This window comes from Syngnathus acus, chromosome 3, assembly GCF_901709675.1.
Source record: "Syngnathus acus chromosome 3, fSynAcu1.2, whole genome shotgun sequence".
NCBI classification, from domain to species: Eukaryota; Metazoa; Chordata; class Actinopteri; order Syngnathiformes; family Syngnathidae; genus Syngnathus; species Syngnathus acus.
This window is the reverse complement of record NC_051089.1, coordinates 684,519-707,809: the sequence shown is the minus strand read 5'-3', so window position 1 is coordinate 707,809 and position 23,291 is coordinate 684,519. Positions and strand designations below refer to the sequence as shown.

At 46.5% G+C, this 23,291-nt stretch overlaps 1 protein-coding gene across 2 annotated transcripts; it reads right to left on the bottom strand.

The window, feature by feature from the left end:
- Positions 1–1,512: 1,512 nt before the first annotated feature.
- On the bottom strand, positions 1,513–23,152 carry tshz3b (teashirt zinc finger homeobox 3b). Of its 2 annotated transcripts, XM_037246960.1 has the most exons (3): positions 23,063–23,152; positions 22,387–22,806; positions 1,558–5,467 (listed from the first exon to the last, which is right to left on the bottom strand). In XM_037246960.1, the coding sequence occupies exons 2-3, from the start codon at positions 22,424–22,426 to the stop codon at positions 1,932–1,934; spliced, it is 3,576 nt and encodes a 1,191-aa protein (XP_037102855.1). In that variant the 5' UTR covers positions 22,427–22,806; positions 23,063–23,152; the 3' UTR covers positions 1,558–1,931. The 2 variants fall into 2 exon arrangements, with proteins under 2 accessions (XP_037102854.1, XP_037102855.1); XM_037246959.1 differs by lacking the exon at positions 23,063–23,152 and having other exon boundaries at positions 1,513–5,467; positions 22,387–23,007.
- Positions 23,153–23,291: the final 139 nt, after the last annotated feature.

Genomic DNA, 23,291 nt, shown 5'->3' with positions numbered 1-23,291 from the left:
TTTGATAGTTGCTGTTGTGTGTTTGGCTGTGTCCACAACACTTAAGTGAAAACAAAGCAGTCACAAACCATAGGTGCAAAAAAACAGGTTCATTTTTTTAATGCTGCGGTAGAAAACAATGTTCTCATAATGATCGTAATAATAACAATGTGAATGTTTCCATTGTCAAGTACAACAACATTGAGAAAGAAAAGGACAGCGCGCTTGTGCGTGTGCTCTTTACATGCTTCGTATTTTACACTTTGTATTTACACGCCAATTAGTGAGGAGGGTTGTGAATGCAGCGTAACCATGGTTACCCGTCACATCCCCCCCCCCCCCCTTCAAATCCACAAAGATAAAGCTGCATTGTGGCCACACGGCCGAGTCAACCAAAATGCTTATAAATAAGAAAATGACAAAGTGACGTCTACCCCTCGCCCCAATTTTTTTCCCATGTGTAAGGTGATTAAAAAGACTTTTCAACCCTTTGAGCATGACTTTTACTTCCAGTCAGAATGATGCCGTTTAAAAAAAAAGTTTCCTTCCCTTTTTTTATTTTTCATCATTTGATTAAATAACACACGTATAAAAAACAAGTCTTGTGCAAAACAATGTCATTAATGTCTTTGTTTACTGTGCACCAGCAGTCATTCTTCTTCTGTTTCTTTTCTTTAAATTAAAAAATATAGGAAGGATGTATAATTTAAACAGGAATTAATACGTCATGTTTTATATATTTATATATATTTACATATTTTACACAGACCTGAAGAAAAGGAGGTCCCTGAACAATCACACAATGTTTTGCCCCGCCTTATAACAATGAAGACAAATGGGTGACAATGTGTAATAATTTTTTTTTTCTCCCTTTTCGGCACTCAGAGGGTAAAAGTTAGCATTTGAAGTGCATTTGTTTACACAGAGCAGTAGGGCCACACTGAAAGCTACAAGTCCAATTATGAAAGAAAAAAACCCAAAAAACTTCATTGCAGTAAAACAAAAGTCACTATTTTTACAAGGCGGGATGCTGAGAGAGAGAGAGGCTGTTATTTTCAGATTTTTATGGGATGAAACAAATTATGACAAAATAAACGGGATCATTAAACTTTTGAAAAACATTTTTGAAAAACATTTGTTGTGATTTTCTGACAAAGAAGAAGGCAAAAATATCAAGACAAAAAATATCAGGTTTACAACAATGGTCATCATTTTATGAGATGGAAGAAGTTGGAATTTTACAATTTTAAAAAAGAGATCATTTCATGTCAAAAAAATCCAAATATTTTGACTTACAAAAAGTCTGACATTTAGAAAAATCTGACAAGAGGGGGGAAAAAAATCTGAATGATTATGCAATTTGATGAGAATAAAGTCAGAGAATGGCGTGTTCATCGCGATTGGAAAATGATACAGTCGAAGCATTACAATTAAAGCTTAGCGCAACTTTCACAAATGACAAGAACTCCAGTCTGACACTTTCATTTTGATATTTACGTCTCCTAACATAACAGCTCTGTGCTCACACTATTATTTGCCCCCGTTATTCTGGTAGGTTGATCGTTATTTTTGTGACTTTCCAGTGCAGCCGTAAACCTCATGGGTACATACGAGTAAAAACAAGACATGACTGAAAGAAAATATCCCCCCAAAAAATCAGCAGATGTTATGTTTTTTTCTTGATGCATGCAATTTTACCACATGTGGTAATGTGGAAATCAAAATCAATTTCATTTACACTACAACATTTGTAAGATTTTTTTTTTTTTCTTTTTTCCAACCTTCCTATCTTGTGTCTCGGGGCTCATATTTGGAGGTTTGCATAACGTTCTGTGCCTCCAACACAGGAAATCGAGACCAAAAAAAAAAAAGAAATCTCTCAGCTGTCCTTTATTTGGCAGCCTGTCCTGAATCCGAGTACGGTCAAGTCGGGTAAAGTCACGTCATCCGCGCTACTGTTTGTCCAGCTCGCAAACGTACATGAGGTGGTCCTCTGGGGACTTCCCGTGAGTCTTGCTGAGGTGCAGTTTGACGGCGTGCTTGCTAGCAAAAGTCCGGTTGCACAGTTTGCACTGGTGCGCCGCCGCAGCGCCCCCCTCGTCCTCATCGCCGTTGGGGGAGGCCGCCGCAGCCGCCGAATCGGGTGCGGGCAAGGACGAGGGCAGGGTCACGGGAAAGGACGGCAGGGACGAGGGCAAAGGGCGGCTGGACGGATGCAAATGGGCCAGGAGTTTGTCAGAGAGTCCTTTGTGGAGGCGCCGCTGGGAGATCTGACCCAAGAGCTGCTCTCCGGAGAGCTTGGCCAGGTCCCGCAGCCTGAAGCCAAGGTGCGCCTCCAGGTGGCTGACGTAGGTGGACGGGGAGCGGATCTGCGAGGCGCAGTCGCTGCAGAAGAACACCGGGTGGCCCGAGTCCAGGTTCTTCAGGAACTTGGTGCCGCCGGTCCTGCGCAACTGGTACTTGACGTTGGCCAGCCAGTGGGAGATGGTGGTCATTGAGAGGCCGGTGAAGCGGGAGATGTGCATCCTCTCCTGCGGGCTCAGGTCCGACATCATGTACTTGCCGTCGGCGGTTTGCCTCAGGCTGGAGGCGAACTGGGCCTGCAGGATGAGGAGGTGCTGCGGGTTCCAGTTGGACTGGCGGCCTTTGCGCTTCTGAGCCGGCGACACCTCCTCCGCTTCCTCCTGGGTGGCGCCCTCCACGTCGGAGCGCTCCGACAAGCTGGTGGGCGTGGAGGCCTTGGAGATGGCCTGGCTCTCCGTGAGGTTCCTCAGCATGTCAGAGATGTCAGACAGGGCATTCTCCTTCAGGGGGGATGAGGACATGAAGGAGGCGACGGCGGCAGAGGCTTTGGTCATGGCCACCGTGGGGGAAGGCGACACGCTTTTGTCGGCGTGCTTGCCTTTGGTGAGATCCATCGGTTGGTCATTGCCGCTGAGGTTCGGCTGGTAGAAGTAGCGATCCAGGTGGTGGTCGCTGGCGGATTTCTTGGCCTGGGCGGGCGGCGTGGATGCCGCCACCGCTGCCTTCTCGGCCAGGCTGTTGCTCATCTTGAAGAGCATACTCATGGGGTCCAGAGAGGGCAGGGCGGGCTTGGCGGCCTTGCCCAGGTGGGCGTTCATGACCGACTGCAGGGCGCTCAGCGGGTTGACGAAGGGCTGCTCCGGGGGCGGATGGTCGGTGATGATGGCCGTGCTGCCGCAGAGGGACCCGGGCTGAGGCGAGGCCACGCCGTTCTCCGTGGGTTCCCTCGCACTGCCGTCTCCGTTAGTCTCCTTGTGGTTTGCTCCGCTTGTCACATTGTCGGGGGGAGTTTTACAGCCTCCTCTTTTGGTGTCCTTCGGAGAGTCCCCTCTCGGAGAGTCATCTGCCTCACTGCGGCACGGTGACGGCGTGGTTCTCATGGGGGAACACCTCGCCACGCCTGCCGGTTCCCTCATCTTCTCCTCTACTTTTGCCACTTTCTCCGTCACCTTCTTTACAAGCTCCTCCATGGCGTGAAAGTTGTTTTTGGAAAACGGCGATGTTTGGCAATTGGGAGGAGACACCAGCGTCTGTTTTTTGCCGCCGGGCGACAGGATCTCGGCCCCAGGGAACATGTACTTTACTGGAGAGTTCTTTCCCGAGTTCCCGAGAGAGAGCTTCATGATGTTGGGGAGCTGGTAGGCGGCGTGGATGCTCGGGTAGCCTCCCCAGCTCGGAGCTCCGTTCTGGGCTTTGTTGATGGCGGAGGTCACCGTGTTCTCCAATGACTTGAGGATGTCCAGACCTCCTTTGGGACTCGCGTCCAGATCTTCCTCTGTCAGATATGTGTACTTTGACGAGATGTCAAACTTCTCCTCAGTTTCCTCCTCAATTCCTGACATCTTGTTTGAGTTTGTGTTAACAAAGGAGTCTTTAGTACATTCCTCTTCTTTCTCCTCCTTTTTGATCTCCACTGCCATGGCGGCAGGCGAGACGCTGGTGGGAGGGGGAGGAGGAGCCGGGGCGGGTGGCGGCGGCGGCGAGAAGGTGGTGGCGGCCAAGGGAACCGACTGGACTTTCTCTTCTACGGTCGGCGTGGATGCCGGACTGGGCACCGTCTCCACGATAGGTTTGCCCCTCTTGATTGCAGAGTTGGTGACTTTGATAAAGTGTCCGGTCACCATCATATGGGCGGTGAGCTCCTGCAGGGTGTCATGCGAGCTGCCGCACTCCATGCATTTGAGGATTTGGGACTTGCGTGACTCAAACTGCCAGGCGTAGCTGGCGCCGTTCTGGTGCCCGTAGCGGTTGTTGGGCGTGATGTAGGGGTGGGCCGTCCTCTGGAGAAGCTCATTGGCATCAGCCAGGCAGGCCGGTTTGGGCGTGGCCCCTCCATTGGAGTCCGGAGAGCTGGGGACGTCCAGCTCCACGGGGGCTCTTTTCCGAGCCGAAATGATCTTAGCTGCCACCGGAGTCACGGGCTCCTTCAGAGGCACTTTTTGGTAGTGTTTGGTCTTAATCATGTGGACACTTAAATCCTGGAGGGACTCAAAGGAGTGTCCGCAGTACATGCACTTGAGAACCTTCTGCGCATCCTCCTTTCCTTCCATCTCGAGCAAGGAGCGCTTCCGAGGTTTGGACCAGCGCTTGGTGCCCTCGCTGTCCACCTCGTGGTTGTCGTCCCGGTAGTGTCCGGTCTCGTTCATGTGCACCGTGAGCTCCACCAGGGTGTCGTAGGCGCCGCTGCAGTCTTTACAGCGGAACTTGCTGGCACCGGTGAAGATGGAGCCGTAGAGTTTGGAGCTCTGGCGGTAGAGCTGCACGGTGCTAAAGAGGCTCGGCTCGGCAGACTGCGCCGACAGGGTCGCCGAGGGGTGCTGGGTCAAGGCCAGTCGGTTCTGGTGGTTCTGTGAGGCCTGCTGAAGGGTTTTGGCGACGGCTGTCTGGTGCCAGTCGTATCCGCCGCTACCGCAGCTGCTGCTACTACTGCTGCTACTGCTGCTACTGTGGCTGCGAGGGGGCTTCTCCTGTGGCGGCTGGCTCAGGTTTAGATTTAGGCTAGACCAGTAGGAGTTGGTCAAGAAAGAGGTGTAGATGGCCTTCATCTTCTCCAGACTGTCAGCCACCGAGCTGGAGCTGGAAAGCACGGAGGCCGAAAGCACGGCTTCATCGCCGCTGCCCGGGGTGGCGGCGTTGTCCGCCGCCGTCATGGCTGCGGAGGACAGCGACAGAACACTGGCTGGGTCTTTAAAAAGGAGAATGTCCTCCTCTGTTTTGAGCGGCGGGCTCTCAAAGTCCGACAATCCGTCACTAGATTCGCTCTGGTGAGACTCGCTGTCCATCTCTTGGCCGGAGAAGTCGGCGGCGGTGGGCGAGTCACGGAGGTCGTGTCCAGACCCCAGTCCGTCATTACCGTCCCGGCAAAGGAACTTGGCGGCGGGTTCCTCGGCTTCCGGCGCTGAGTCCTCTCCCTCCAGATCGTTATCCAGCAGCGCCGCTTCCTTCTCGTCCTCGGGGACGTATGCTACGAGGAAGCAAAAAGGAACATTTGTTAGAAATGATGCTTGGCATATGTTGTACCACAGTTTTTTTTTCTTCTCGCAAACACAAGGTCAAGTTCATCCCCCGTCGTCCTATTTTACTGGCGGACTATTCCTCGTGACAAAGGCTTGCGACACTCGGAATCCCATCTTTGTTCTGCGCTGGAGAGCATTAGCGGGCGGCAAGAGAAGCAGGGGTGGGGGGGTGATCAAACATCACTCGCCACCTTCTTCTTCTTCCTCTCAAGGGGCAACAGCTTGAAATTAAAACTAAATTTGAAATTAATGAAGCACGTTGCGGCGGCGGCGGCGGTTTCAGAAGTAATAAATTACTTGTATCAACCTCGGAGACGGCACTTCCTGTCTGTCAATTAATACGTGGGCCGCCTCTAATGCTTTCCCGAACAGACACCCTCGCCGTTTCAATTAAGCGTGCCTCCTCACTCATTACGCCGCTCAGCTCGCCTCGTAAATAAAAATGAATGTTACGTGCGACAAATCTCCGTGCCTCCGCCGCCGCCGCCGCCGCCACGCAAAAAGCCATTTGCTTCAATTACCAGAGATTAGAAAAACTTTGGCGTTATTATTTACAGTTTAGCCGGCGGGCCAGCCAGCCAGGGAGCGCGTGTGCGCTTCGGGCTTTCAATTTAGAAGAAAATAGCTTCCGTTTAAGAAGCGCGGCAAGGAAAAATCAAGACGAATGAAAGCACGCCGATGAACGTGGGAATCTATCGGAGGGATGGAAGATCACAAGATGATTAAAAAGCACAACGCACAATCAATTTTATTGCTGGAAAGCTTAGCGCCATTGACTCAACTAGCCAGCTAAGAAACGACACGACCGTGATGACTCGCGTTACGACGACAAAGCTATTCTGTAGCTGCGTGACGAAGACAAAAATTCGAAACTTAGTCACGCGACACACACGTTCTACTACCGACTCACACCTGCCCATCATCCAACTTTGTTAGCATCTCCCCTCCCCCGCAATGGACACGACAAGCCAAGATTTTGAGAGCAAAATCGATGCTGATCTCAAACCCCAAGCGATGCAACATCAAAAGTTGATCTCACAGACGTAGCCAGTGTTCTTCCACACCTAGCACACGAAAGATGATTGAGACAAATGTGTGGCACTTGCTAGCATCGCATTAGCATCGTGTAAAAATCAGTTGTGGCTATTTTGCAGAATCTGTGTGAAAGTCCGTGGTGTGTTTTGATGCCATATTTAACTCCCTCGTCCGTATGTCATTCTTTGAGCGCCTCCCGTCTTTCGGCGGGCACATCGGCCATCTGTTGCCGAACAACAGCTGTTTACCGGAGACGAGCGCAAAGCCGGCGAGGCCGAAGCCGGCGAGGCCGATGTGCGAGCACCTGCCGTGGCGAGCGGTCGAAACAAACGCACGGCTTAAATGAAATGACGAGTGTGCGTCATTTGCTTGACGCGTTTGTTTGCCGACAAGCAGCTGCTAGCGTGACAGCTCAACAGCCATCGTGATGGGAAAAATCGTCAACATGAGGCAAACATCCAGAAGAGATTGATGATGACCTCCAGCAAGGCCTGAAAACACAGCTGGATGCCTAATGTGTCATTTTGTGGCCAATCTGTGATGAAAGTCATTGATGAACTGTGCTTGAGAACTTGCACTCACGCTGATCACCTCCCCGTGCGAGACGCTCTCTGCATGTCTGCTCGGCCAAATGATCGTCGCGAGTCATTGTGGGACTTCGTGGGACATCATGAACTGGAACTTTAAGGGACACTATAGGACAAATTGGGCTGAAAACAGCACATCCTGGGACTTCAAAATAAGTCGATGACAATCGCTGAGAAATGCTTTGTAGCAAACTTGCTGTGTCAGCACTTAGCTGTTATGCTGCTTCCAAATGGTACAAAGCAAAGACTTTGCCTTTACCTTGAGCATCTTTCTCTATTCGTGTCTACGGGAAAATCTTTCAAATATAGGAAGGGCAAATGAGGATGGATCCCAGTTTTGGACTTAAGTCAACGTCGAGGCTACACACACACGCAAAAACGTGATCCACGAGGCTTGTGGCCGACATCCATGTTGTGAGCCTCACACCGCTATGACCTCAGATAGTGCGATCATTTCAACACACGAGCGCACACACACACACACACACACACACACACACACACACACACTTGACGAGGAATATGCACACCCGGGCCAGCATGCAGGTTCTGTTTTAATTAGCAGCAAAAGCGTCGTGCTGAGCGAAGAATGACTTTTATCTACAGGAGGGAGTGCGGCTTGCGAGCCTCCTTTGGCTAAACGTCAACAATATGTTGGCTATTTTTACTGTATGACTTATGACAACTGTAAATATAAGTAATCCCTTTCTAAAACGAATGTAGTCAAAAATGTTACTCTTATTTGTTACGAACAATAAATCCATTAAACAACTGTTAAATCAGACGAACGAATAGGAATGAAAAACAACAAGACTAATATGATTGTTATTTCAAAAAGCGAGCAGGCTATGACACCAAAGCAAATCATTTGAAAAGATATCAATCATAATGTCATAATCATCAATCGGGACAAGCTTCAATGATGCAGCAATGATCAGTATCAGTTTCACGGCAACAAAATAAGAATAATATCAATGATAATAATTGAACAGGCAAGTCTGCCACTTGACGAGATCCTTGAACGCCATCCCCTCCTCGTGATGATGAACTTCATTGAACGCGAGAATCGATAACGCTTAATCGTTGTCATTTGACAAATTAGTCAGCTATCAGTGTGTGTGTGTGTGTGTGTGTGTGATGTCGCCAACTCTTTTCCCTCTTTTGCTTTTAGAAGCCTGAACAGGGGTGTGTAGACTTTTTATAGCCACTGTAAATATGGTTGTCATGGTGACGGCCAACATCGTAACAATTAACAACGGCTTGGCTTTTGAGGCATTTTCTCACCAAAGCACTTTTTTTCTGCTTAAACACTCGCAGCAACAACATGCAGCCAAACAGGAAGTGTGGACACACACACACGTCCTGACACGCACTCGGCGTGTGCGTGCGTATGGTGATCTGTTTGGACAGTGCTGATCAAAAGATGTCATCCCATCTCGGGAGCGCGCCTGTCTGCCTGCCTCCCAGTAAATCAGCGCGCCACGTAAATAAAGTGACAGGATCACTTTACGGGCCCGTCAAGCAAGCAGTGGAGGCCATTACGGGAACGCCGCGCTCGCCTTCCACACGCTAATGGACGGGAAATCGCGCTTTATGACTTTGCTCACGCTACCTCCGCCAAGGAAAACTTGCTCGGTATCACAAGCTGTTTTTTTTATGACCTTTTGTTGACAAAAACAAACAAAAACGAATGATACCTTGTAACTTGAGGTGAAGGGTTTGCTAACATGTTAGCATGCTAATTATCCCAAACTAATTTCAATCAAGTTTGGACGTAATCTTGTCCACATTTTCTTTTATATTTATATTGCATTGATTAAAAGATGACATACCAAGAACATTTACAAAGATACGGACGTAAAATTCGGAAAGAATTTTCTATCACGAAAACCACGGAGTTCAGACGGTGAAGCCGCACGAGATTTGCACCAAATGAAGAGTACCAATTTACGTAAATGAGGACATATTACTGTTAATGATTGGATTCAAACAAGATTGGCGGAGGTCTCTGCTTCCACTCAGATTATCGCCATCTAATCAAATGTGCGATTATGTGCATATACAAATGGCAAAATAGAGGCGGCCAAGTGAAGATTGGGAGCAATAAAATAAATACATTTTACAAAAAAAATAAAGGGGCGCAACATTACGGAGGAAATACGGAAGGGGGGGAGGCAATAAAGGCCGGGGCGCTTGGAGGCAATTTAGAATGCAAAACACAAACCATTAAAATTGCGCATTATCTTTTAATTTAATCTGGAATGATTTATAATCCATCACGCCGGGCCGCAGACGCATCCAATTATTCACCGCTGCTTGATTGACAACAAAGGTGATTTATTAAACTCATAAAAAAAAGCCAATGTGCTTGTACGCCAAGCACACACACACACACACACACACACACACACACACACACACACACACACACACACACACACACACACACACACACACACACACACACACGCACGCACACACAAACACAAACAAAATCACACACAGAGTGGTGTTTTTAGGATCAATAGTTTCCTTTTACGTGTGTTTCCATACATGTTTGCGTGCACAAGGTTACTGTCGTTTGCCAAAAAATCCAACAGTTCAAAAATTCCTCTGGCCAGTCATCACACTGTATCGGCCAAAAATACAGCAACATAAAATGAATACAAAAACAAAATGGGCAATAAAAAAAAGTCTAGATAAAATCTATAGAAAGATCAACTATATATAGAAATATATTAGATTTTCATAGAACCACTAATCAAAATTAAAATAAAAAGATATACAAATGAAAATTAAACTCTAAAATAAAAAGAAATGGAATAAAAACGGCAAGACATTTCTACATAAAATGTATATAATCCAATAAAGATATTTTCAAAATGGTAAAACGGAATGGTCAAATGAAAGAAAATTGTTGTCATGGTAACACCAATTCTTACTGATGGTTACGCTTTTATTTACTATAACTTGTATGACATCATATTAGATGTGGTGAAAATAAAGCCCAGTCGCGAACCGATGACGTAACCCTCGGTCGTCATAGTAACTACAAGCATAACAACTCGGGACCAACAGTAAACCACTGACTTTGGGGCCCAAAAATACACCACATCTGCTAACACACGCACGTCACAAAAGTCAACACACCCCTGGCAGCGTTTGTAGATGTCTAAAGTAGTGAGTGTCCAGCTGCTATAACGGTGTGAGTGGAAGAAGCCAACACACAGCCAAGCGTGGAGAGAATGTCCCAAAAAAAAGTGCCAATATATTGTCATGATCAGGTTTTACTTTTCACCTGTTTTGTGTGTCGACTGATCAGCTCCCTCCAGCAGTTCTTCTTGGTTTATAGGTTGTTGTAAATGATGTATTCTTTGAAGTAGAGCTTGCCAGCAGAATGTTTTGGTGTGTGTGTGTGTGTGTAATGTTACAGCAAAGGGAAAAAACCTTAGCGAGTGATATTAGTCCATAATTCCTCATTCCTTGCCACGCGTCACCAATGCCATTGTACTTTTTGCGCTAAAGTTACGCTCAATACCAGCTAGCGAGCTAGATAGCTCGCTAACTAGATAGATAACTCGCTAGCTCGATAGCTCGATAGCTAGAGATAGAGATATTCCAAACATTAGCATGTTAGCTTGAAGGCCGGCCGCCGGCCGTCACTTGACACTCATTTGAAACAAATGTGGCGGAAGACCAAAAGGCCACGCACGCCACGGCCGACAGGATGTTGAGCGATTTGTTCAAATGTCTTACACGTGTGCGAAAAGATAACATGAGAGCTGAATTTACGAGACAGCCGCTTCTTTTAAAAAAGCGTGGGCGCCACGACGACTCCCAACAACTCTCCAAAGTGTGTTTCACGGGTAATGGAAATGATTCGTGTTTATTTTGCAGCATAGAACAGACCTTGCCCAACGTTTGAAGCCAAGCGACACATTTCAAACACCTCTGCAAAATAAAAACACCTTATTTAAAATCACCTTATCCGCATTTCAACACGTAGAATTTAGCAAATGATTGTACAACCGGTGTACCGATCTCCCGATGTGTTTATACCAACCAAATCCTGATTTCCCCCCCCCCCCCCCCGAAATGAACAAACTTAGTGCACAATATCCATCAATATTGGCGGCCAAAAATTTCAATTTAAGCCACCACTTTCTATAGACATAAAAAGCAGGATTATAGAGGATGACGGAGGGTCGATTACTGTAGCCTGTTTGGCATCAAGTGAAATCTCTTTTTCGACAACAGCTGTTTGCAAACATTTCACGCCACACAATCCCTTGGCGTGTCAAATCCAAACAAAGGCTGATTAGCATGCAGCTAAGCTGCTTTCGTGGCACAGAACAGCCAAACTTTTACAGCAACTTGCCCCCTCTGCCCTGTTGGCACAACACAAAAAGAAAAGAAATCAAAATCAATTAATCAGCAAAAAGAAAGATGTAGTATCTGTGACTTTAAGAGGCGAGTGACGTGGGTGGCGAGAATCTACATTTTGCCCTCACCGCACGTTAAAGCCACACAAGCCCTCTACACACGTGTGTGTGCGTCTGTGCGTGTGGCCAGCGGCGAGCGCAGCAACTTTCGAGGCAGACGCCCAACATCAGTGAGCTTTTAACATTTTTTATTTATTTTTTTGCTTTGTACCTTTTCTCTGCTGCACTCATTCAGCCCGCGGGCTCGCTCCGGGTTCTACACACACACACGCACACACACACACACGACACGACTCAGCAGGGAAAGAAGGTGTGCATTCTGACCCGATTGAAGACACATGCGGCGCTCTTTCAAATGTGCGAGCGTTTTTTTGAGAGAAAATCAATCCACATTGCAATTTGTTACCATTTGTCTATGGATGGATTGAGTTGCTGCGATACTTCGAGTATTTTTCTATGAAAATGACTTGAGACTTGATCTTTAAGGATCGCAAATTTGAGCTGGTCTTTGTGACGCCTCCAACTATAAAACAAGGCCAGGAGGGACTTTTAGTGGCAAAATAATCATTTAGGTCTGAAAATGCAATGACGATCCACATTTGGCTTTTGCAGGAACGTGTCGGGGGGGGGGGGGCTGCATGTGAGAGTTGGACACCAGACTGCCACAATGAAATATTGGAGCAGACAACACAAATGAAAATGACAATTATCGGACAATAGAACGGACAATCAACACATACTACGACATTTTCATTTCAATCTTTTACACCACTCTCAAGCTTTGACACGCTGACCTCATCTTAAAACTTGGGAGCCCCGATCCAGGTTTTTGAGCCCAAAATGATCTCAGAACCCTAATCTAGGCCCGAAGCCCAAATTTCAAAACAAACTTTAAAACCGGCCTGACACGGTTTGAAATGCTCAACCTGTCTTGGAACCTTCAGATGGAATCCCCACCGCCTTGTCTTCAAAGCATCTCCAACAAATCCTCAGCACTGCCTTGAAACCTAACTTGAATCCAAAACATTTGAGATGAGCTCCATTTTTTTTCCTCTTCACACAAGTACGCTGAATCACATTTCACACAAGTGTTCTTTTAGCGAGACCAAAAAAACATTTGCGTGTGGACGAAAGCGGCCTCGGTGTGCTTGACATTAAAGCGGTGGCTTTGATGGAGTGGGCGGTCAACAGTGAACAAGTTCTGGCCGCTCTGGCTGCTTTTCTCTCCTCGTGCGCCGCTAATGAAGGAGCCTGCATGTGAGTGCAAGCTCTTTTATCAGCACTCACGCCTGCCTGCCTGCCTGCCTGCCTGCCTGGCGTCCGTCCGTCCGTCCTTCCGTCCGTCCCCGTGAGTCTCGACGGTTGCAGGTGTCACACGCGCCAGAGCTGCCACAAACCCAAATGGGCCGCCTTAACCCGGCTATCTTTTTAATTATCTTTCTCCCGCCGTTTGATTAATTATCGGGGCGCGGGTGAAAAAGCCTTGACTGACGGCCCCTCTGTCGCCGTCAAATGCAAACAGCTGCCGCCCGTAATCGCCTAGCAACCCGTTGATGATGGATGAGCGCCAGCAAACGTAAATCAGCACATCTGCACGACATGGGAGGGGGATGCACAAAAAAAAAAAAAAAAAAACACTATCTGCTGAGATGTAGCAACATGCGTGTAAATGGATTGCAGCTCATATCTGCATACAAAGATATTTTGCATTCATGGAAAAGGTGAAATGCAAGAAGGGAAGGCAGTCACAAATGTACTCATTACATTCTTGTCCTGTAATGTCATGCTAGCTTACAACTACGCAGTAACCGTTAGCTCATTGGCTAACAGACATTTGCGACTATTGTGTCCTGGGACTATATTAGCGCTGAAACGACCATCATCGTATGCCGTTGGACAGGCTGGAAACTTGGCTGGGAATGAATGGAACACTTCTGAAATGGTTCTTAGCTTACTTGAAGGAATATATATACGTACAAACATATTCCCACTCAGAAAATCCGAGCCACTGGGAAGTGGAGTGGGCTAACTCCATTTTGCCATTGTGCTGAAACGTGATTTAAAGTTTCATGGCTGCAATAAAATCTGGGGGGTTTATAGCTTGGTGATTTATTGGGCCAGAATGACTTCTTCTGGATACTTGTTTTTACAGAAATTGTAGTTTTCCGCAGATTTCGGTTCATTCCAAACATCCGTCAAATCTATCAATATTTTATGAAAGGCGGTAAATAACACTGACTTTTACAAACATGGTACCCGAGCGACTTTCTGAATCTGAGCTAAACTTGCTGGGGTGCCGTTTCAGAAATGCGAATGTTTTTTTGGGTTGATTTTTAAACGTATTTATTTTGGTATTACCGCACTGCCGTAAAGAATAAGGGAAGTCAAACAGTGGTCGCGAATTGCAGTTGACCTGTTTTTACGTATCTTGCACTCAACTATATTTAAAAATGTACAATATGCAGGCAAAAATAAATAAACCATGACCAAACCTACAAAACACAAACAAACTCAAATGAAGCATTTTCCCCCCCAAACTAACCCTAACCTAAACAAACTAAAATGAAGCATTTCCCCCCCCAAACTAAAAGTCAAAATGCAATAAAAACTAACTACAATGAAAACTTATAACCCTGGTGCACACACACACGCACACACACACATTTTCCCCCCAGATTCAACACAAAATGGATGCTCCTCAACAAAAAAGGGCCCGTTGATGGATATGAATGCGACGCTGCCATTCATCACCGCACTATTATTTAGACTGGACGGCTACAGAGCTGTAACCCGAGCTACCAACGAGCACGCACACAGACACACACACACACACACCGAACACACACACTCAGTGTATGTGTGTACACAGAGGCAGGAAGCGAGGATAGTCAGGGTCAGAACAAAGAGAGGAAATGAAGGATCACAGCAAAGTGAGGAGACCAAGATGAACAAAAAGAATAAGTTTGCTTCCGGCCTGCAAATAAAAGACAAAATGGCCGCGTTCCAACACGGTTTCATGCAACCTGACCGAACCCCTGAGTTGGCTTTGATGTACACCCTTTCCTGTCCAATGAGAAGCCTATCTATCTATCTATCTATCTATCTATCTATCTATCTATCTATCTATCTATCTATCTATCTATCTATCTATCTATCTATCTATCTATCTATCTGTCTGTCTGTCTGTCTGTCTGTCTGTCTGTCTGTCAAGCTAGCTATCGAGCTAGCTAGCTATCTAGCTATCGATCTAGCGATGTTAGCTAGCTAGCTAGCCAGCTATCGCATGTTTTCTAAATGTTGCCTCCCTACACCCAACCTGACACACTTTTGTAAGAAAGGCATCACTGGAAAGGCCCTCAAGCTCAAGCGCACCCGTAGACAACCCCGAGCAGCCAGCTACAAGAAGCCGCGTGTGCAGCGGCATTTCCGAGGGTGCCCGTGGCTAATTAAGGTCGCTAGCTAGCTGGCTCGCTCTGCGGGTGTGTGTGCGGGGCTGAGTAATGTTTTTGATCTTTGTGGCTGATAAGCGCATACTAATGAGCTTTCAAAGGCGGCAAAGACGGGAGTGGCCGCTCCCCGCAATTATTGACAGATGCCTTTTCCTCCTTTTCCTCCTCCGCCGCCGCCGCGCCATAAATCCTGGCCCGCTAATGAGCTTGAGAAGTGCCACCCTGCCAGTCAGCTAATGAAACCGAACGGAGGGGAGAAAGGGGGGAGGCGACACGTGCGTGTCCTCGGACACATTTCTGCCCCTCTTGAACTGCTCACTGCAGATGTTTGCTACATCTGCGCCAGCGACACCGAGCAGCGATGCTCCTCGAGACTACCGAAACAGGATGAAATGTCCACCAAATCATACATTTGCGTCAGTTCTAAGATGCTTAGTGTCATGATGAGTGTTTTTGTTTCAAATTTGTTATGGACCTTGTGTCTTGAGTCCTTTTTGTTAGTTTCACCTGAGCAGGTGAAGGCTGCTCTGGCATCAGCCAATCAGATTCCTCAGCCAGTCGTGTCTTGGCCAAGTGTTCCCTATTGCCTCGTCAGTTAGCTTCTATTTAGTTCCCTGGTCTGGGTGCGTTCTTTGGTTTAGCTGTCGCCGTTCCTGTCAGTAGTTGTCACGCAAGATGTTGTCCTCGCGCTTGCTACTTTGAGTACTTTGATTTAGTCCCTTTGGATTTCATGTGCTTTGTCGCAAAAATACTGTAACACTCATTGTGTTACAAATTAAAAGCAGATGTTTGATTCAGGTAAACAGTCTGCTTTCATGAAGTAATCACAGAATATTTATTGCTGAACTTGAGAGACTGAATTCAGAAGACAGAACATTTCCACTGATTCGGTGCTTGTCAAGATAGTTGTTGGTTGATTTGATCATTTGTGTTTGTGAAATGTCGAGCATCGAGTCTACCAAATGAAAAAGTAGACTCCCTTCTCACCAGAGAGTTTGTTTTGAGCTTTTTCTGTTTTTAGCAAGCATTAGACCATGGTACTGTAGGTTTGACCAAAACGTCCGCCAAAAATCCAAAATGAGCTTAAAAGCGTCAAATGGAATCTCAAACTCCCAAAAAGAAACGACAGAGCAGGGATTTTAATGTCAAAATAAAAAAGGACTCCCAGATAAGGAACTCAGGAACGTGTTGTAAGCGAAGCTGACAGGTGGCATAAAGCACATCATCTTTTCGCATCCTACGAGAGCGCCACCTCTTGGTTGCGTTTTGCGCAACAACACGTACGCTGGCGAGCATCTGAAAGTCATCACCGCACAAAATGAGGAGGGAGAATGTTTGTCGAGTGTGTGTGTATGAGGAGAGGAAGCTGCTGTCAGCTTGAGAAGGATGTCAGCCCGGGCTAACTTTGATTACGCTCGCTTCACACACACACACACACACACACACACACACACACACACACACACACACACACACACACACACACACAATCGCACACACTTAAACATGCTTTCAAAAATGCACGACAATTAAGGATGTAAAAAATGGAACATTTTAATGTATCTGTATTGTTTAAACACTTGAATGACAAAAATGCTAAAATGCTCAAGTCAATCTTGTCTGCACACGAGTTTTTTTTCCCAATAATTTTTAACAATAACGAATATTACGTTTGTTTGTTTCAATTATACTGACCAAATTTGAGAACGTGAAAGACTTTATTATTTTTAATGACACCTTGATAAAACCTGTCACTTTGTTCAAACCTAAGACTGAATTTGGTGACCTAAGACTTTTTGAAGACATTTTCAAAATCACCTTGTTTGAATTGGAAGACGTTCTTAATATTTTTTTTAATTTGAGGGGGTCCGTTTAAACCACTTTAATCCAATGTAATATATTCCAGGACTTTTTTTGTAGACTTTTAAAGTATCTTTGAATTTTTAAGGACGTTTTTGATCCCATTCTGATAAAATGAAAGACTTTTTGAAACACTGTTGAAAACATAAGGCCACTTTGATCAGATATGGCATCGCTTTCATTATACCTTGACCAAGGTTACAAAGAAACCTAATATAAGAACTAAAATTGAACTGAAAAATTTTGGGCCGCGGAATAAAATTAAATGTAAATACTGCAATTATATCAGAAATGTTCATAAAGTCATACATGAGCTTTGGGGTCATTTAAAAAAAAAAAAGTTTATTTCTGTGGTGCTGAACAGAAAAAAGATGGTCCAACCGTCTTTAGAAAATTGTCCTTTTTTTCCTTTCTACACAACGCAGTGACTTTATTTTTTATTTTGCACTTGATAAATAGTCAATACATATCAAACTAGAACTAACACAAAAAGTAAATAGAGCAAAGGGTTTGTTAAAAATTGAAATCGGTAAAAATAAGCAAACAAAGTAAGAGAAAGAAATTCCAAATAAAATAAAAACGAACTATAATGAAAATTGCACCTTGTTTGGGCAGGGTGTAAAGACAATAATTATTGAACTCATCAAAACATTCCGCCACATTTGAAAGTACGGCATCCTCTGGCCAAACGCTCTCCATGGGGGAGGAGAAGCAAAGCGGAGTGCGGGCGGGCGGGCCATCTCGTGAGCCAATTTAAGGAATGAGCGCTGATGTGTCAGCTATTGACTGTTGGCTGTTGCCGCTGATGGTGACGGTGCCCGAGGCCAACGCGGGAGAGCAAGTGACAGCGTCAAGCGGCGGCGAGAACGTGGAACCAAGGCAGACCAAGGCGCCTCTAATTGACAGCTGTCAACATAATGGATTCGACGCAGAGGGGAGAGGGAAGGGAAGCGTGCTTAGAAACCGTCAGCCACTTATCCTGAAGGAAGGACGGGAAGGGGGGGGCACATACCCGCCTTTCCCAAACAAACCTCCCTCCCTGTACAATGGTACCTAAAGAAAATCTCGCCAGTGATGGGACACTGTGATTTCCTAGGAAGGGCATCATTAAAGTGTGAGGCTCAGGACTGCAGACTCAATCCCCATCTTCAAAGTTCTTTTTTATGTACCAATACATTAACAATGACATTTAGACAAAAATTCTTTTCATTCCTGGAATTCAAATCATCCAAGCTGAAATCTGAACCCAGAACCACATTTGAAGACTTTTTTCAAAAGATAACGAACCTGCTCAATTTTTCAGTTCCTCCAACTAAAAAGGACAGAGTCAGATTTGTTCAAAATTCCAAACATCAGCCTGGACTGCTTACAAAAAAACAAACTCCCAGGAGCTCAACTTTGGAAAGTAAAAACTTTTAATCCAATCGTACTGCAGAGCATAACCCCAAACATCCTGGACCTCCTTCCCAAAAATGCCCTAACCCAAAGTTCTTGTATTGCCGTCCAGTCTGTTTTTGTTTCCCAGGAAGCAAATTTAGGGAGCACACAATCAGATACATATATTCAGTCATGCAGACTCCGCCCCAAAAGTTCCAAAAGTGCCACAACCTCGAGCGAAAAAAACCCAGCACGATCAAGATAGATACTTTTGAGTAGATTATCGCCTTCAAAAAGTCCATTTCATTGCAGGAACAATATTGCTAAGAAATGGAGCCATTTCAATTGCTTGTCATCATCAGCAAAGGACGCGCGACGTGGCTTTTAATGACATCACAGCTAACGACAACCACGAGCAGCATGGCTGCTCGTTAAAAAGAAAAAGAAAACGCTGGTGCTTTTCAAGGCATTTTTACTCTCTTAATTAAGACAATAATTATCCCAAGCTGCTTTAAACAAGGTTAATTAGCTTCATTATGTTTACGTGTTTCATTAGCGGCGCCCGACGTGGACGCGGGGCGCAAATTAAACACTACATTGGCACAACGGGGAAAGGGGAGGCCTTCGTCTACGAGGCATTATATCAAGACGCACAACTTGTGTGCGTGCTTGTGCGTGTGTGTGTGTGCGTGTGTGTTTAATGCTCTGATACGAGTTGCATTGCTAAGGCGCATGCAGCATGATTAATCTCTCGCTGCTGCGATTTAGCACACACCCACACATACACACACATACACCCACACACACACACACACACACACGTACATGCGCCCACATGACAAATATCAGCCGCTTTGCCACCACCATCAGAACCAGGTCCAAACCCATTTGGGCAGCGCTAGTCGTCCACTTCGAAACTTTGAATGAGTGACCGCGAGATGGTACCTCACGACTCAATCTACTACGACTTTGTGTCATGAAGGACGACCGCTAGTCACCAGAAACTCTACTCAGCAGGACCTTGTAAAAATCCAACAGGGCCCAAAGAGTAAAGTCCTGGCAACTAACTTTAGGAAAACTGCTCGTCTTTTTTTCCCCTGACTCAAACAATGAGCACAATGGTGAGCGTGGGACCTCTCAAAGCCTGGTCCTACCTGCTAGTACAAAAATTGCTAGGCGGCGCTGGGGGCCCGTGGGGGAGTTTTCGGGCCAACCTTTAACCTGATTTTCCAGCCCATCTCCGTCGAAGCTGCGTGATGGTTGACTGGCGCCACGCTGATCATACACCGCATCGTTCAAATGTGCAATCAAGGACAATCACTTTGCCGTCCTGACCTAACTCCCGCAATCAATCTGCTGGCTTTCTACGCTTCCTGACCACGCGCTTTAAAAACAGCCGGCTGGCCGGCCAGCCGGCCGGCCGCAAGAAGGCCAGACTTGGACAGACAGACGGATGGACCGACTTTGTATGTATCCCTGATACATATGGACGGTGATATCATGAAGACCCGGCCATTAGCAACTTTATGGAATGTAAATCCCTCCACATTACCAGTAGATTCATTTCAAACTGTCATTTTTCTGCATCAGGGCAAAAAAATATGAGTTGAGCTAGTTGGGTTCAAAATAGGCCTATCAAATAGTTTTAGAATCAAACATACATAACAAAATATGCATTTATTAGTTTATTGTTTGTCCACTGTGGTGGCCAAAAGTGTTCAAAGTGTACATTGTAGTGTGTGTGACTTTGAATGTGTAAGGATTGAATGAGCTGGTGAGTGACATGGGTGTCAGCAATTTGAGTCAGCCATGACGCACTCAGGTTAGCGGCTGCTTGTATATTGACTAGCCGTTAGCCTAGCCTGCCTTTGTTGCGGCTCCCGATCGTTCAAAATTCATTTGGAGGCATTTCCGGCTATTTTACGCCTCACAATTTCCACCCGAGAAAGATTGTTGTATGTCAAAGCGCTCGGCTCAGTTGGCTTCAAAAGTCCTCTTTTCGACACATTTCTCGCCCAAATGTCCAAGTGATCTTCATCAAATGTTCATGGGCCAGAGAATGATCATCCGGCCGTCCGTGCGTCCGTCTGTCGCGTCCATTAGCCCTAAAACGCTGCCATCATGCGAGGTCCTCTGCTCGGTGTGTGCGTGATTGACCATTAGGACCATTGATGAATGTGGCTGTCAGAGGGCAGACAATTAAATCAAATATGAAGCAAAGTCTCTCCGACGGAGCAAGCCAGCGTTCCGCCTCGCGATTAGCCTAATACTCAATACTCTACCACTCTCACAACTGCCTGCCTGCCTGCCTGCGTGTGTGTGTGTGTGTGTGTGTGTGCGTGCGCCAAAAGTGTTGCATGCTTGTTTACGTGTAGTGTAAAATCACTGCAGCATGCCGTGTGTACATGCACCGCTGCACATATGTAATTACGTGTGCGCATGTGTGTGTGCGTGCGTGTGTGTTTTGGAGACTACAGTTTGTGTAAAAAAAAAAAGGAAAATCATAAAAAAATAGAATGTGCCGAGATGGATGGAAGTAGGGCGAGTGGGCCCCGAGTGAAATATTACAATTCATGCATTAATTATTTTTAATTAACTGGAATGCATGAAAGCTGGCAATAAACGATTGGCATAATATTAAATAAAAAAATACACATGCTTGAAAAATAGAATGAACGCAATGTGGCAAAATGAAATAAAATTGACAAGAAACTATAAAAACAAGTGACAAGTTCAAAAAAATAAACACATGACTTACAAAAAAATGTGCTGTCAAGCGTGTGTGTGTGTGTGTGTGTGTGTGTGTGCGTGCGTGTGTGTGAGTGTACGTGTGTGTTTATGCTTTTTTGGGCAACAGGCAGCTGTCACTTTTGTCAAAATTTGTCAAAGGTGGCTCACATCACTTGACTATGAACATAAAGACCCCAAAAAGAGACATGAATGAACACCATTTTGTGTGAATTTGTCAAAGTTAATTTCTGTCCATTTTTTTCACATCTTGTCCGGAATGGTCAGGAAGTGACACGGCGACCACCTCTCATGTTTTTCTTTTTTGTAAATCTTCATCTGCTGCTATCGTTCCCATACTTTTATTTGTGTTGTGGGAAAGGCAGCCAAAAGAGACCCGAACAGCCGCATTGAGCTCATTTTGACCACAACGCTCCCCAGATGGACTTTTGCTATACTCGGTCGGCTTCCATCCAGGTCAGCGGCCTCACACGAGAGAGCTCCATCTTCTACCGGACTGAAGGGCAGACTACGTCCTGGCCCGGACCGCTCGGCACGTAAAGAGACGGACGACGGTTCCCACACGCAGAGAAACGTCAACGCACTGACAAAGCCGTTGGATGGCTTTTTAGACAACAAGAGTGGCCAAATCGTGTCTTTCAAATGCAATTTGCGGCTTTAACGTCACTCAAAGTTGACAAAGCCATTTGCAACTTCTCTTTCGAACACCTCGTTTGCGAGTCTCTTCTGAAGGCAATATGTGACGACGCTTTAGTCCAAAGTTGTCAGCAAGTCACACCGTAAGCGCAAATGTTACAAAAACACAAGCACAGCCAAAGTCCATGCAGACAGCAACATTTTGGTACTTGTAAGCCAATGCGTGGCTTTAATTAAGTCCAAAAGTTGGCAACACCATTCAATATTGATGAAACCACTTTTCTCAGGTTGGATCATTTTCAGCTCCACTAATATACAAAATGAGAATTTTTGGAGAGGTCAAATAGGTGTGTTTTGAACTGAGACTTTAATTCAGTGCAAAGTCAACTCTCTTTCAAAGACAACCAAGTAGTTGCTTAGCCAATTTTGCGATTTTAAAATTCATCTGTAGACAGTTGAAAGTTGCTAGAAAGTGAGAGATGCTGCAATAACACGACCACAAAAGGCTAAATGAGCTCATTTTCCCTCTTTTTTTAAGCTCCAAAAATGCCACTGAATTAAAAAGAAGACCTCATTCAACTCAAAGAAATCAGTAAGTCCAAACGGATTCCCCTCAATCTCCTTGAAAAGTAAGTAAATGATAGTCGGGTGCGTGGGCGAGACACGCACGCACACACACACACACACGCGCACAAACGACCGTGCGAGAGCAAGCCAGCGAGCCGGTGCGTACCTGAGGCGCGCCGCGGCGCTTGCTGCTTCCTCCGCGGCATGTCGGCGTGTCCGACCCCGGGGAAGGCGCTTCCTCTGCGGCCCCGCTGATGCGAGGCTTCCCGCGGGCTACACTTTCCCCCCCCTTCGTCGGCGCTCGCTCGCTCGCTCGGTCGGTCGGTCGCTCAGGACTCCCGCATCGATGGAGCGTGTGCGGGTCGACCCAAAAAAAAAAAAAAAAAAGGAGGTAGCGGAGAACCAGGGGTGGGGGCGTCCTTCCTCTCTTGCTTCTCCGGGCTGGCTGATGTCTCGATCGGCGCGGCTTGGCTGCGTGTCGCCGCTTCGGTGCCGTGGAGGTTAAACGGTTCCCCTCCGTGAGCGTGCGCGCGCGCGTCCGTCCGTCCGTGCGTGCGTGCGTGCGTGATCTTCTGCAACAGGCGCGCTTGAGGGGACACAATCAAACGACGGGTGTCAGTCAAAAGTGCGCAAAAAGGGGAGAAAATAAACAGAAAACGGGGGGCGGACGGGGCGCGTGGAGCCTCCTCGACACTTGAACCTCTACGAGGCTGATGATGGGCGGCACGTAACGCGGCTCTGTCTCTCCCCCGTCTCCCTGTCACTCAACCCCCACGCCCCCCATCCACCCACCCCCGCCCCCGACGTTTATCACAACAACCACTGCGCGCACGCGCACTTACTTGAACTGGACCCGAGCCACCACGAGGAGCGTGTGTGTGTGTGTGTGTGTGTCCCTCCAGGTGTTCAAAGCCCCCCACCCACCCAAAAAATGTACACACCCCCAGACAAAAACTCAAATCCAGATGATGATAAGGCTGAAGAGGGAGGTTATGTGAGGAACAAGGGGTCCATCAGTGTTCCCCCCACCCCCGCACGTGCACGCGCTCCTCTTCTTTTTTAGTTCTTATG